The 15411-nt window shown below is 45.9% G+C and overlaps 1 protein-coding gene across 1 annotated transcript in view; it reads right to left on the bottom strand.

Moving 5' to 3' along the window:
* JMJD1C (jumonji domain containing 1C) overlaps positions 1–15411 on the bottom strand; it is a 159940-nt gene that overhangs the window by 52424 nt on the left and 92105 nt on the right. The window contains 1 exon segment of the mRNA XM_030951158.1: positions 3757–3870. Coding sequence (XP_030807018.1) covers positions 3757–3870 — 114 coding nt within the window.

The following is a 15411-nucleotide window of genomic DNA, read 5'->3' as shown; positions in this document are numbered from 1 at the left end:
TCACTTTAAGGACCAAATCTACATGTCCATTTTAACACAAAACTTCCTACAGATACTAATTTAATATAACAAATATCTAAATGTTGTAAACTTGATATCTATTTCCTACCAAGCACAGAATTTTCATTCCATTGCTAAGCAAAGTACCATAGCAAACCTTCACATCTGCTTTATCCTCAAGATCCCCTCGTCACCACCATAAAAAGAACTACATGACTAAATGGTCTGACCATCCCATATTAATGAATGAGTCACTCAGTCACACACAAGTTTCACGTAGAGAATAATACAGTTTACATCCTCCATGAAGCAACAGAGATAAAAGCCACAGGAAACAAGTTGTAGGTTGGTGTTTAAGGCACCACACATACAGAATCCAAGCAACTTCTCAAGGGCAGGATTCTAAGCAGTACACACAAAGGGGAAAAGAAGAACCACAGACACATTTAGCAGTAAAGAACAAATTCACTGGCAAGTGTTACAGTTGGTATACCAAACCTTGTGAAGACATGGAAGTGGGCTCACGTAATGCAGCAGCATACCCTACTTTTAATAATTATATTCATCTAGCCCTTAGCAAGGTCACTGAATCTCCTAACAATTGAAACATGTTTATTTATGCAAAGAGCAGACATGGCATGGGAATGCATGGGTCACAATTCCCCAGAAGTCCTGCCAAAGTCTCTTTAATCTTGTTCTGGAAGAACCACTTCTGGTAACGACAGTAATTTAGTTCTTTGCCTACTCAAACTTTGTTTTTCCTGCCAAGTCTGAAAGGATGCCAAGTGTGCTGTTTTCTCTGCTTTGAGCAGTTGTCACCTTTACACTGGACAGCAGCCCCTTTTTCATGAAGCCTTTTGGCCCAAGAGTTATGTGAAACACCACTGTTTCTTGATCAGAACTGATGTGAGGAGAATTCGTACCAAAGACTCGTCTGCTGCCCATTACCAGTATTATGAGTCTGTGTAATGATGGGAAAAATTAGTCAGTAGTTAAGAATTGTATCTGAAGTGAAATGGAGTCTTCCCACACAAATTCAAACTTTGTTTGTTTTGGCAGGAAGATACTGGAATTTTAGGGACTAACAGCAAAATGCAATAAAAAAGTGTTTAGGTCAACATGGTCTCTAAGGACTTCATATTGAAAATGTGCAGCCATGAGAGCTTAAACAAAAAACTAAACACGTTTCAGAAGACTCAAAGTTAACTCATCCCTGCAAAGAATGATTCCTCAGTTCCGTCTTCTGCTCACAAGCAGGTCAATGCTATTCCAGACTCTACAAGGGAGCAAAAATGCCATTTTTTGGAAAAGGAGATAATAACAGGAAGTTTACCAAAGATTTATCTAGGATCTGGTATTATGGTAAAGAAAAGGGAGGTCTTTCAGGAAAAACATACAAGCACAAACTACCTTACATTAAGTGACTAATGGCTAGGAATGTAATTTCTACCATTAACAGAAAGCAGCACGCAAAAGGAAGAGAAACAATCCTCCCACTTCAGGTATCTTTGAGCAGAAAAAACATCTCCGTAATAAAGCTAATATTTCTGTCTAACATACTGCTAGTACATATAGTTTCTATTCTCTTGAAGACATTATCATTCAGTAAAGCTCTTATCTGTACAATTAACTTGTGAAAGTTGGCACTGAGATATTGCCAGCCCTGCAAAGAGAAATTCCTATGACAAACATTTCTCAAGCTTTTTATAACCATTCAAATAAAGAAATCTTTGCACTATTCATCAGTGAGCACAATGCTGTTTTATGCTACTGCACTCAATATCCAAGCAATATCCAGTTAAAATGCAAATTCTGGGTTCCTTAGTACTTAGAGGAATCTCTGTCAGGAAACTTCTTGTAATATTAAAATAAACAGTTTCAGTATCTTGTCACCAAACTACTCATGATGGATACAGATCAACATCCCTCATCTCAGGTTTCAATAGGTAACTATTTGCTCCATGAGAGGAGGAAACAGCCTTATCTAACACAGAATTGCCCTCTATGTATCAAAAATAGAGGCCAACAGTTAAGGAGAATAAGCTTATTTCTGGAACTATTTTTGACAAGCTACTGCTTTGTAGCAATTTTTGATGAATACATCTTTGAGAAGTGAAGTCATCAACACCCTAATTTCATATTACTGATCAAGACGGTATGACATATTTTAAAAAATTACACCTTCAACCTGAATGCACTTTCCCAAATTAAGGAGCTTCCAAGTCTAATGCTTTATCAGTTAACATTCTTTGGGGGACTAAAATGCATAGAACATTGCTATGTCACTGCCTGGCAATGGCATTGTTTAACAAAAGGCAGTCCTCCTATGCTCAGTTTGCTTTGTTCAGATCAGAAATGATCCACTGCCAAAAGGACATTGATTACTGTTACTGGAATGAACATTACCAGACACATGATCTTGACAGATTTCAGGCAAAGGACAGACAGCAGCCCCAGTATTTGCTTTGTAAAACGAATCGGCAAGGTTGCGGCTGGCCTCGGAGGGTGAATTTACACTCCATGGCTCAGCTGATTGAAGAGGTCGCCGCTGCCAAAGGAGGATATCCCGCTCCGTGTTGCGTCATCCTGACCCCCTCCGTGCAGGAAGCCGCAGCACTGCCTGCACCCCGGGCTAATCCAGCTCAGCTCATCAACATCACAGGCTTCTCCCCCGCGCCGTGCCCCCCCTCCCTGCTCCAAAATCAAGGCTGTGCTGCTTTAGAGGACTGAAGGCAGGGTCTGAGAGTGGGAACTGCTGTCTGCGGCACAGCCAAACTGTTCCAGCAGCTCGAGTCATAACATGTAACCTCACCCTGGTGAGAAATGCTCAACTCGTTTGGCTTCCCCACCACAGATACACAAAAGCACCAGCCCTTCCATGAACTGAACCTCCTTCTCCCTAGGATTCTCTCTCAGCCACTCTCTTTTTCTAGCTCTGTATTTGGCATTGGGAAAAAAAACCATCTTGGTGAAGCAGGAGGGAAGAAGGGGTGTCAGGACAAAATTACATAGCATTTATTCAGGGCCATCTGTTATTCCAAGCCTCTAAGTACTATTTCTGTATCACCACAGTGTGCCATCCAAGTCATAAGGAAGAATTTATGGCTATTGTAATTGCAATCAGTTCAGCACAAATTGAAGTATCAAGTATTTTTCTATTTGTCATAGAAGAGATTTTTAAACCTTCTTCTGAGGCAGCAAGGGGGAGAATCACTAATTCTCTTGTTCTTTAAATACACACACATTAATATATTAATGTGTTTCTAATTAACGGAGAGGCATTAAAATCAAGGATACTGGAAATTTTAGCAGGCAACAGTAAAAAGAGTGCTTCTTTTTTAAGATATGAACATTTTCTGTTATTCATTTTCCAAGAAAGTCAAAAATCAGGAAGTAGAATATCACTGTAATCATGCAAAGACCTGAAAATGAAAGCTTCAGAAGGAGGGATACTATCTTCTATCTGCTCTACAATTAATGGTACTGGTTAACCTTTAAAGGGGTCAGGTATTTTATCTGAAGGTGCTACAGTAGTATTCGTGGCACAGTAAACACCTTGACATGATCAGATTAACTAGAATAATAGAGTACCCAATATAACCTTTCACAGAACAAGGAACAATCTCTGCTAATAACCAATAGGAAATTGTTCCTGTAACACAGAACTTGAACATAAAATGCACTTAAGCAATAGTAAAATTATGCCTTTTAAATAAATTAAATGGATAGTATTCATACACTAGTGAAATTTCTTACCTGATAGGGCTGAAAGGCACTATCTTCAGTTATGAAATCCAGCTGTTTGTCCACAAGGAATTCTACTGCAGTAATTGAATTGTATACACTTTTTCCAACCAAGGGCTTGAATGTCTGTCAAGGAAAAAAGAGTAAATTAGGCAACTGAAAAAACCCCTCAGCATATCAAACCCCCAAAAATGTATAAATACTGATGTATTTTTCCATTAAATAAAATAACAGTTACTAATTATACAAGAAAGGAGGATTTTGTGTTCTGTCGTTTTTTTCCTTTGTGCCGTTGGTGGAAAACCAGCCAGAAAAGAGAACTACACCATACATTCTTCCTTTCCTTCACTATGCTTGAGCAAGATTGTTTACCACAGAAGCTCAAAGTACAGGAGCACCATTCCATCCTAAACACACAGCTCAGCCCGCAGCTCCTCTCTCCCTGTCTGCAGGACCAGCTAGCACAGCAGTGATTATACTAAGGACAGCTCAAGTGGAAGCAGACTGCAGAGAAATCCCTCCCCCCGCTTCCTGTTCTGAAATCGTTCACCTTGCCTCAAGTCAAGCATCTCATTTCCCTGCCCATCTCTGAACTGTTCTGACTCTGCTCCTGCCGCCCCCGCAGCCGCTCCTCCCTGCAGCAGCAGCCGGCTGCTCCAGCACACCGCCCCCGAGCGAGCCCGGAGCGGCCCCGAGCGCAGAGCGCCGGGCACGGGCGGTTCGCAGCGGGGTCGGGAGCCTCCCTCACCCACCCCCCGGGCTGGGGAAGCAACAAGGTGCTGCCCACCCTCGCTGCTGGAGGAAGCAAGAAACCCCCCAGCTCTGCTGCAAAAGCCAGGCACACAGAAAAGGCAGCAGGCTCCTCGACACCCTGGCACAGCCTTTGCCCAAAGCCCCTGCCCTCATGCAGGCACAGCAGGATGCAGCAGGGAGGGCGCCATGCCTCCAGTGAGCTCCCCTGAGAGGGGACAAGCAGGCAAAGCCTTCCCTGCTGGCTGGGTTTCCTGGAACAGAAGCACAAGGAGAGCCCAGCCGAGCGGGGATGTACCTACTGGGGATGAGTCAGGTGAAAAGGAAATCCCAGCGGATGGAGGGGAGAGAAATGCTGCTCAGAGGACAGACAGGAACAGCAAGAGGAAGACATCTGTGAACAAAAGAAATGACTGGCAGAAAGATCATGCAGGATGCTAGGGGAAAAAACATGGAGGGACAGAAAAAAATAAGAGGAAAGTTATTTTACAGGACAAAAAAAAAAAAAAAAAAGAGAAAACAGGAAAAGAAAAAAGCCCTTTGAGACCGATTCTAAATTTAAAATGCAGGAGAAAAAGACAAAGAGGAGAAACAAGGGCAGGTCAAACCACATGGAGCACTGTGCAAATGTTACCAACATCTGTAAAATGCTGCTATAGCAGCTCACATGCAACATCCTGCAGCAAGAGACCCCAAGTACTTACAAGGGAAGGCAGGATCACCACGACCTATTTACAAAGGCACAAAGCAATCCCATAACTTGACAAAAGCCACTAAGCAGGGCAGCAGCAGAGCCAGTGACCTGCCCTCAGCCAGTCTGCAGGCAGCTCCTAAGAGAGCACTCAAGGTTTTATCAGGCTTCATTACCTACTTTCAAAGGTGTTGCCTCAAGATTAAGCTAAATATAACCCAAGTGTCTCTGGAGCCTCAGCTGTGGCACTTACTAAACAAATGAGAGAATTCTTCATCGGAGATACATTATACTTTCTAATAAACCTATCAAACTCCACAAATGCTCTGACTGAATGCACAGCATTCTTGTTTCCATTTTATTTAAGGTTTCACTTCAGCTGCTACTCTTTCTCATACAAGGAAGGAAAAAAAGCCAAACCTCTCCACCAATAGGTAACTAGATGAAAGGACTGGAGGAGCAAGAGTATATGATAATATTCCAACTACAGAGTCCAACTAGTAAATAATTATTTAACCTCTAATAGCTAAGAAAGGGCCTTTACTCTTGCATCACCATCCTATGACGGATCTTGTATTGCTAATGGTTAAGAGAGGGTGGAGTTCACATCATGAAATTGCAAAGTGTTGAGTGTATAAACTCAGAAGCAGATTTTTCTTTGAAAAAGCCAATGTTGCAGTCCTTCAGCTCTCTAACTGCCCCCACGTCTTCCCTCACACTGTTCTACTTTTCCCACAGTGCCTTCTTTCTAACTTTCTGAGCTATTACTCAGGTCAATACATGAGTTTCTGACTACGAACAACAGGACATACCAAATCATCAGCTAAAACGAAACTGTGTGGAATGTGGCTTGCAGTTATCATTCAGGATTCAGACAACACTATAGATTAAGGTACGTGTGAGCCACTGGTTTATCTTCCTACTGGTATTAAAAGAACTAGTTCCAAATATAGATCTGTGAGTGTGATTATTCTGAGAGGAGAAACGTAATGCCTTCTCCTTTACTTTCATAGATCTATGCCTCTAGACAGGTCAACGCCCCAAAATACTCATGTGGAGGATGCAGGCTATCCCACAAGCACAGAGGAAAAATATGTAAATAAATAAAGCAAAACCATGCCATGTCATGCACCTCCTCCTATGCGGACAGCCACTCAGCTGCACATTAAAAAACATTCCCACTATCAACAACAAAACACCACCCTTAAGTAAACGCCTTCTTGGAAAAGCAAAGTCCAGACTCCATCAGTTCCACGAGATAGGCAGGCCACCAAGGAGACACCCAGCCTGGGATAGGTTAGGGATTTGAAAAATTTTAAATGGAAGACAATACTGAATTTCACACTACATATCACACATGCCCAAAGACAGACTGAGAGCACAGCAGGCAAGAGTCAGCTATTAGAGGTAAGCATATGAGGCATGTAACGACATGAAAAAATATATAAAAAGGTCCAACAGGTCCCTTGCAGATTTTCGGAGGAAAAGCTCCTTGCAGATGCTCACTCTTTCCATTGCCAAAGTGGAGGACAACTTTAAGGACAACCAAGCATACTGGCAGAAATCAGGAAAAACTGAACCTCTGTAAGTTAAAATCTCCCTTTCAAATCTGTAGCTGTAAAAGAAATTTTATACGTTAACCCACTTCCCCAAAGACCACAACTAAGCAGAGGACTCAAGCACTCAATTTTAAGTGACATCTGGCTTTACCACTATTCTAACTGGATGCTTAAAAAAAAATAAATCCCACTTTTTCCCCCACCTGATTTCCCTGCTTAGCCAAAGGGAGCTCCATGAACGCACACACTCTCTCTCTTTGGCTGCTTTGCTAACAAGTTCCCTGATGCTGAATAAAGGGTGTTTCTTACTCTGCCCCTCGCCATGGTTTTACCCCAGCTCATGCCAAAAATAACCTGCCTACAAGAGGCAGCTGGCACAGCACTGAGTCTGAGAATTGGATTCTGGATCTTCTGGAAATTCAAATAATTTTTCAGAAGACATAAATTAGCATCACTTCACAGCAAACAACCACAAAACCATTCAACAGCATTCACCAAACACCAATACAGCAAATTACTCAGAGACTGCCTTTTCTTACGCCCAATAACACAAAGTCATCTCTTTCTTTATCTTTCCAAAACCCCCATAGCAATCACAGGACCCACTTTGCCAAGGAAGCAGTAGCAAGCAAGCACACAGTGCATTTCTACCTCTGCCTAGTGCAATTAAGCAGCTGGAGTGGTGGTAATCTGCCTCCAGCATCGAGCAGGGAGCTCCCAGGCACTGGCCAGGGCTCCAGAAGCTGCTGCACCTCGACTGCTGCAGCCTGGGCGCTGCCAGGCTGTGACACCCAGAAGGCTCAATGCAGCAAATGCTCGCGTTACAGCTGAGCTCGCAGCTGCTGCCCAGCTCATCCCGCACGTAGCACTGCCTCAGCTGCCTCGCTGGAGCTCACAGCCTTAGCTGGGCACTCTGCGCCGCAAGCCTGCTCCCCACACCACAAAAGCACATCCTACAATGCACACCTACCGCAGTGACCCTTTTTTAAAAATCTTTCTAGAGGAATTTATGCCGTAAGCCAAACAGACTTTTAAAGAGTTAATAATGTAATTCAGAAAGCTAATCTTACACTAAAACATCTACATTCTATACTTCTTCCTCTTTAAAGCACAAAAATTGAAAAGATTAATTAAACCTAATTTTTATGTGCTATTCAGTAAACTTTTCCACATATTGTTCTCTAGCCTTGCTGTTTAGTCTGCAACAGCGCAAACACCAGCACCTTTTCTTAATGACACTTAATCATTCGAAAGAGCTGTAGCTCTCTTCCAACGCCCGTCTGTTGCCATGGTTTGTACTCAAAGGCAGAATTACCGAGTGGAAAAGAGCGGACAATCAGGAAAGCAGATCTGACGTTAGACTCGAGCACGGGGTTTCCTCATTCGCGGATTACCCTACCTGCAATCCCCACGGAAGCGGCCGTTTCCAGCCAAGGCGTTATTCCGGGCGGAACTCTCGCAGCCCTTCGCCGGGGGGGGCAGAAGGAAGTACCCGTCGGGACGCGGGGAGAAGGCAGCGCCAGCCGGGCCCGCTGCCCGCCGGAGCTGCCGCATGGCAGGGCGCACCAACGGCGTCCACGGCTGCTCTAACGGCGGGGCCCGCGCCGTTAACGGCCGGCACCGAGTCCTGCCGCTCCCGCACCCCGCCTTAACGGCATAAACTTAACCGAAGAAAGCAAAAAAAAAAACCTACAAAACCGCAGTTTTTTTTCCGAATTCCCTTTCTCCCGTTTCCCGAGGGGCGCAGGCCGACCTGCGCGCCTCCGCGGGCGCAGGAGGTGCCCGGTACTCACGCTGTCCCGGGCTCGCCGCGCTCCCGTCCCCACCGGGCCGCGCACAAAGCCGCCGTCGCCGGCCGCGTGCCGCGCCGCGCGCGCCCCCGCGGGAGCCCGTTCGTCACGTGCGCCGCTCCGCGCTCCGCAGGGATAGGACGGAGGGGCCGAGGGCCGCGACAGCCCCGCGGGCCGGGGGCGCGGCCCGTTCCGCCCCAGCAGCCTCGGAGGGCAAACAAAGGCGCCCGTCGCAAAGTTAAAGTGTCCGCGCGGGTATGTATCCCGCGGGGGAAGGCGCGGAGGCGCCCCCCGGCCCCCCGAACGACAGCGGTCGATTGCCCCACTCCCCCCGCCCCGTCGGCCGGTACGCACCTCGCCCGGCGGCCCAGCCCGCAGGACCTCCGCGCCCGCCTCCGCCTTTAAACTCCCAAGGAAAATGGTTCTCACCGCGCCGCTTCCGGGTCGGGCCGGGCGGCCGCGCCGGGGGCGGAGACTGCGGGGCCGGAGGAGGAGGCGGCGGGGAGGAGGACGACGACGACTCACCGCCCGCCCTTTGTGGGGCCGGCGCGGACTAGCGCGCAGCTGTGCGCTCTGCGGAAGCCCCGGCGCGTCCCCGCTGCTGGGTCATGGCGCGCTGCCGATGCCGCCGCTTACATAAGGGCGGGCGCGCAGTGCGCGGTGCCGGGGCGGGAGGAGCCGGGCGGGGAAGCACCGAGCTGAGCGTCGGGCGAGGAGAGCACGCCGCGGGAAGAGGCGGCGCTCGGCAGGCGCGGCCCGCGGCCACGTCCCGCGGAGGCGGAGTCCTGGGACACGTGTGGCCGTGGCTCGGGAGCGCGGCCGAGGTACCCGGGGGCCTGGAGCCTCCTGCTGCGGCTGCTCCGCGCCGCAACCTCGAACTTCGTTTACAGCCTCGGTGCTTCCTCCCCCCGCGAAGCTGAGCCCGGCCTTGGAAAGCTGTTCTCTATCCCTCCCGCGGGTGGGCTCTGGAAAGTTAGCAAGCGAGGGCTGCAGCTCGTCCACATTCAACCAAGGGGAAAAAAAAAGGCAATAAAGAGGAAGGGCGGGTCAGGCATGAGCTCAGTGCCTGGTTTGGGTCCAGGAGCAGAGGGCGGTGGGCGGCTCCGCTCCCCCCTGCGCCGCCAAAGCCGGGGCTGCGCAGCCCAAAGGCTTCACCAACAGCGCACAGTGTTCAGCGGGGACTCACAGCCCGGGAACTCGCGGAAAACCTCAAGCACAATTTTCTCATTTTTAGTATATAACCTATTCTCTCCGTGACGACCCCCCCCCCCCCAAAACCAAACAAACAAACAAAAAACTCACGTGTTTTCACACTTTTCAACGCTAGCCAATGTCACTAACTAGTTGTTTACAATTCACATGGAAACTTCAACTGAATAGTCCAGGGGGAAAAGATCCAGGGGACACTAATGAGAAAATTATTTCCAGAGAGAAATTTAGCAAACCCACCTGCAATATACTCCTTGAGCTTAGCTCACATACATAAACATGGATAGTAAGGAAAAAAAAAAAGGAAAAAATAATCACAAGGGAGAGTGCGATAGAGACATATGTTTTCCCCAACCTCTTTAAACATAAACAGCTGTACATTTTTCACTTCACGAAAAAAATACAACGCATGTCCTTTGCCAAGAAAGCATGAGAATAATGGGAAATCAATGCATGACTACATCTCTGTTCTCATCTTGAATTATTCCAAATGATGTAAGCTTAAAGGTGTACTGGAATGCTATAACATACTAAGCTCTGAAATAAAATACTTGGGTACAGCTAAACATTACAGTTGAACTGGAAGGCTTTCTACCCACGACAGGCTTTTCTCCAGCAAACTGGTTTTCCTCCATAACAGCACATGAGCAAGGGCAGGAACCAGGCTACCTGTACATGGTGTTTGTACACTACCTGGCCTGTGCTCAAACCACATAACTGCAAGGCTCCTGGATTTCGCTTGGAAAGGACACTAGCAGAGGCAGTTTATTGTATTGATTTTCCTTTTTAAGTGGTCTTCCATCCGGGCTGGCTCAAGGCAGCTGGGCAGCCTTATATGGCAGCAAGGCTGCAGGGAGGCAGCAGTGCCTTGAGCAGCCTCCATCTATTCCTGACCACCCAGACTGGACAGTTGCTCCTCTGGTTTCTGGCACCCCTGCCACAGCCCCTCACCAGATCCACTCAGGGCTCACCACCAGCAGAACACAGCTCACTAACTTCCTTGGTTGCCCCACAATACACCTCTGGCCCCAGCCATGCCTTGGTAGGGCTGCACTGCCTTATATCCAGAGAAAAAAATTAAACATCTTAGTGACACCATTCTGACCTCATTGCCTTTCACTTCCTTTTTCTCCAGACCACCTCTCACTGGGTGGGGGGGAATAACACCTCAGTCACTTTCACCAGTACTGACAGAGGTCATGCAGTAGCAAAGACTGAAATGCAGCCTTATTCCAGGTTTGGGGCTGCAGTTTGCACTGCTCTTCCCCCTTTAGAGTGGAAGTGTGCCTTGTTATCCGCCACCCAACAGCAATAGGGCCGCTTGTTAAGTGGGCAGGACAGTCTTTCACAGACTTGGTCCTTCAGAGGCTTCATCACCACTAAGAAATAAAACTTGACCTATCAGTAATAGCTGACACAAGAAAATATCTTGGAACTCAGACTTTGCCAAGTAATAAATAAACAAAGTATTTTTCCAAACTTAATTCTGTACTTGTATGATCTTCAGTTTAACTTTTAAAGCACATTTTAGATTACCTCCAAGAAGTACTGAGCACCCAAAGGCATACTACTTCCACCACTAGATTCCCCCCTTTCTCATACACTTCTAGGTGTTGTTTTACCATTTCTCTTAAGAACCCAGACACTTAACAGCTATTTCAGGAAGGGCAAACAAATGAAAAACGCCTATTACAGAGCACAACATACTTCACGCTACTCTTGAACGAATGGTGCTGTGATAGCTGGGTGGTATGCAGTGCAACTGTCAAAGCAGGCAATCCTTAATAATATCCAAGACAGACACTATTAAAATACAAATCACAAGACGGTCTGGAGGACAGGCAAGTTTGCCCGTTTGGACAAAGCTTTATTAATAGACGGCAACTTAGTGACAAAGAATATTAATACCCAGCCCAGCACCACCAATTCATTACCACAGAGGGATTTTGCTAAAAATCCTCAAGTTGCACCAGCTATGCATGGAGTACTAACTCAGCAACTCCTATTTACAAGAGTTTCACTCAAAGACATCCTCAAGAAAAATCCACTAAGTGGTAAAACACCTTTTGGAAGTAAGAAAAAAAACCAAGGAAATTGCTACTGGTATAATTGGTAATGTTAAGCAGACTAAGGCAACATAAAGTGACATTTACATCATTCCTACTTACAAAATTTACTACGATACATATGTGTATGTTCTTAACAAAACACAGATTTGCCACGTAAAGGTAAATTTCTAAATAAGAATTTTAAAAATTAGCGTCTATCCAAGCCTGGTTTTGACATTTGCAAACTACTACACTTTAAAAAGGCTTATTTAGTAGTCACATTATTTTAGCACTGTTTTCCACTACTGTTTGCTTCTTCTCACAATTGGGCCTGAGCTCTGTCAAACAAGCCATACTATACGCTTGCAGAACAGAGCTGCCTTTGTTCTTTGGCACTGCCAGTCCCCTATGGAATCAGGCAGCACACTGAACTGCACTCGACAAACAATCCCTGACCTTCAATTACTGCCTTGGCTCACTGCCACAGGATACATGTATTACTGGTAACACAGCGTGCCCTATTTTGCAGATAATCACTAGAACTACAGATAATCATGAAAATCAACGGAAAAATGCAAACATTCCCTTCCTAAAATCGCAGTTGTAACTTCCCCGGTGTGCTGCAGCCCAGCCCAGGCTCAGGCCACGCATGTGAGGACAGCAATACTGCAGGTTTTGTATTTTTAGTGACTGCACAAAAAATTCCAGGTGGTGGATGGCTTTGCCGTCCTCCGCTGGACGTTTTCGGTTTGTTTTTTGTTTGCTTTGAGGCGGAAGGTTGTGCTGGCACAGTTGTGCAAGAGCTGCTCTTTTTTTTCCCCTGCTATTTTTCCCCTCGAGGGGCCTGGCAGGTTTTTCAGCAGGGCCCGGTGGCAGCTGCAGCCCTCGCACTTGCGGGCTGGCCGGCAGCCAGCGCCCGGGCCCGGTGCCACCGCCCTGCTGGGAGCTACGGCCACCGGGAATGCCACACCGGCTCCAGGGGAGCGACAGCACACACGGAGCGGGGTTCTGCTGTGACCCCCCTTGGGTTTCTTGCAGGCAGAGAACCCCCTGAACTGCAAACCCTGCTCCTTCTTCACGCAGCGCCAGGGAAACCCACGTGCGCAGTGCTGCAGGCCAGGAAAGAGCACATGCAAATATTGCAAATGAGTAAATATTTAAACTTTAAAACAAATGAAGGTTAGTTAAATCGGTCTTCAGTATTTAAATTAGCATTTTTTTTCTCTTATCTTCTTCCTGTCTGTGCTGCTCCACATTTGCTTAGCAAGCAGAACTGTTTCATAGTGATAGTCCTGCAGATATTTCCTGCAGAAATAATGCAGTGTAAGGGCAGAGCTACGGTCAGCCTCATGTTAGTGGAGAAATTAACTTTCTCATTATGCATTTGTGCAACCCATCGAGTTCAGACCCTGTACTTAAGTGCAGAAGCCAAAGTCCAAAGGAGAAATTAATGTGTGTGAAACAGTCATTACTACTGGAACTGCAACACGAGAAGTGCAGTAGCTAGCAGTCAGGTGCCAGTTCATTTGGCAAATTCATTTAACTCTCCTTTTTTTGTTATTGAGGTGGGCAAATCAGACATGCAAAAACTTCACCAGGCTATCTTTAGTAATTTTTCAAAACTGAGAAGCTGAGGACAAGAGTGTACATGAAGGAACACATGCAACACTACAGTTAATACACTCCAGATCAGTGCTAACTGATTTTACAGTATATTTCAAATTAATCCAATTTAAAATATGGTGTCTATCTTTCTAATGTTTTCAATCTACTTTTAAAACCAATTTTGTCCTTCCCTGGGCAGGCATCATGGGGTTTAATGCTGCATGCATCAACATGACTGTGCAATTTTCCCCATTACTTCATCCCCATCTACTTCATCATACCAGTACTGTTAACACAACTCTGGGAATAAGCCCTGTTAATGATCTGGTGTTATATCTGTGGCTGAATCAGTGTCCCTGCTGCAACAGGAGACCAATAATTGTGATAAAAGAAAAACCAGAGGCATGGCCTTAAAAAAAAAATCATCATTGTAGTCAATAGAATTGTATGAATTTTCTTATTTGCTGGACAGTGCTCTAACTCCAGATTTATGTTCAAATACAAAGTATTGAGCAGTCTCTCAGGCATCACTTCGTGGATGTCTCATTTTAAGCCCAGTATCACTGTAAAAGACTTGTGTTTTCCTAATCCCCCTTCCCTCATTAACTGATCCAAAATGCTGGGACCCTTGCCACTCACTCAAATTGAGTAACATCAATGTCACCTTATGTGTGACCTGTTCTCTCTCACTTCTGGCTGCAGGTCTTTCTAACAAAGCTTATAAAACACATTTTTCTACCCATCCCCATAAGTTCAGAGCACCAGCCTATATTGTCTATATTCATTCTGGCCTTAATAAATGCACACGTGTTCAGACCATGCAAAATGCTGTCACAAACACTCCCAGCCACTCTTTGCATTCCTTCCCCCAGCAGCCCCATTACATCACACTGCACTTCCCGACACAGCACCTTCCAATCCTGGTATCACTCATTTACCAATTTCAGGAACAATTTACTGACAACACTAGCAAAGCTGATTCACTGACATCTTTCCATTTTCTCTTTAAAACTCTGCCTGCTGTATTGACCTCTGAAACCTTGACAGTGGCTTGGGCACTGCTTGATGGAAGCCTCATCTTCCCTCATAAGCAACACCTTCTATTTCCCACCTCCTGTCTCTGTGTGTCATCTGCCCTTGACTCACTCTCACATTTTAACTCTATGCAGAAAGGAACCCTTTTCATTCTGTGCTTGTTGTACAACTCATTGGACAAGGGAATTCTGGACTTTCACGTGAGTTTTCAGTTGTCATGGTAATGTGCCATAACATTCATTAACCTTGGGACAGATTCTGTCTTCTACAAAGCAAGCACAACAGCTTCAAGTTCATAAAGCACAACAGCTTCAAGTTCATAATGTTCTTACCCACACTCTGTCTGCAATATTCATCAAACCCTTTTCAACTTGGGTGCCATCCATGTTTTGCAGTATTCATGCTTTTTCAGCCTTCTTGCTTCCATCACAGTGATGCCAAACTCTATCCAACTCATTTCTTGGCTTTTCTTTCTTCTTCGAGCCCTATCAGCAACATTCACAATGTTCTTGCATTCTTTTCCCCTATAACTTACTGGATGTAACATTCATTTACCTGGCCTCCTTCCAGCCTCACCTCGAGAAAAACAACCTTAGTAAGAAAATCAGCTTCAGGCTTCTAAACATCCACTGTATTTCTGCTCTTCTGATTCAGCAGCACTGTTGTGTCCCTCTCATTCTTCCCACTAATTGAAGTCCACTACAGAATAGGAGTCCACCTTTCACCCTCCTACTATTTCCTGTTCCTCTCAGACTACATTCCCAGCTGCCTCTCAGAAGCTCATCTTGCTTCCTGAGTCACCCAGATCTAGCTTTTATAAGGTCCCTTTCTGTTCTTATTACCCAGAACCTAAATACCTGTCTCACCTTTTTCCATCTTATCCCCTACATACTTGTTAACTTGAATTTCCAAAGCACTGGGGTTTTTTTTCCCAATTCTGCTGTTTTTTCAGCTCCTCTGCCCTGCCACTCCCTGTCCTT

Source organism: Camarhynchus parvulus, chromosome 6 (genome assembly GCF_901933205.1).
Source record: "Camarhynchus parvulus chromosome 6, STF_HiC, whole genome shotgun sequence".
NCBI classification, from domain to species: Eukaryota; Metazoa; Chordata; class Aves; order Passeriformes; family Thraupidae; genus Camarhynchus; species Camarhynchus parvulus.
The sequence above is the reverse complement of the archived record's forward strand: the minus strand, read 5'-3'. Positions and strand labels throughout refer to the sequence as shown.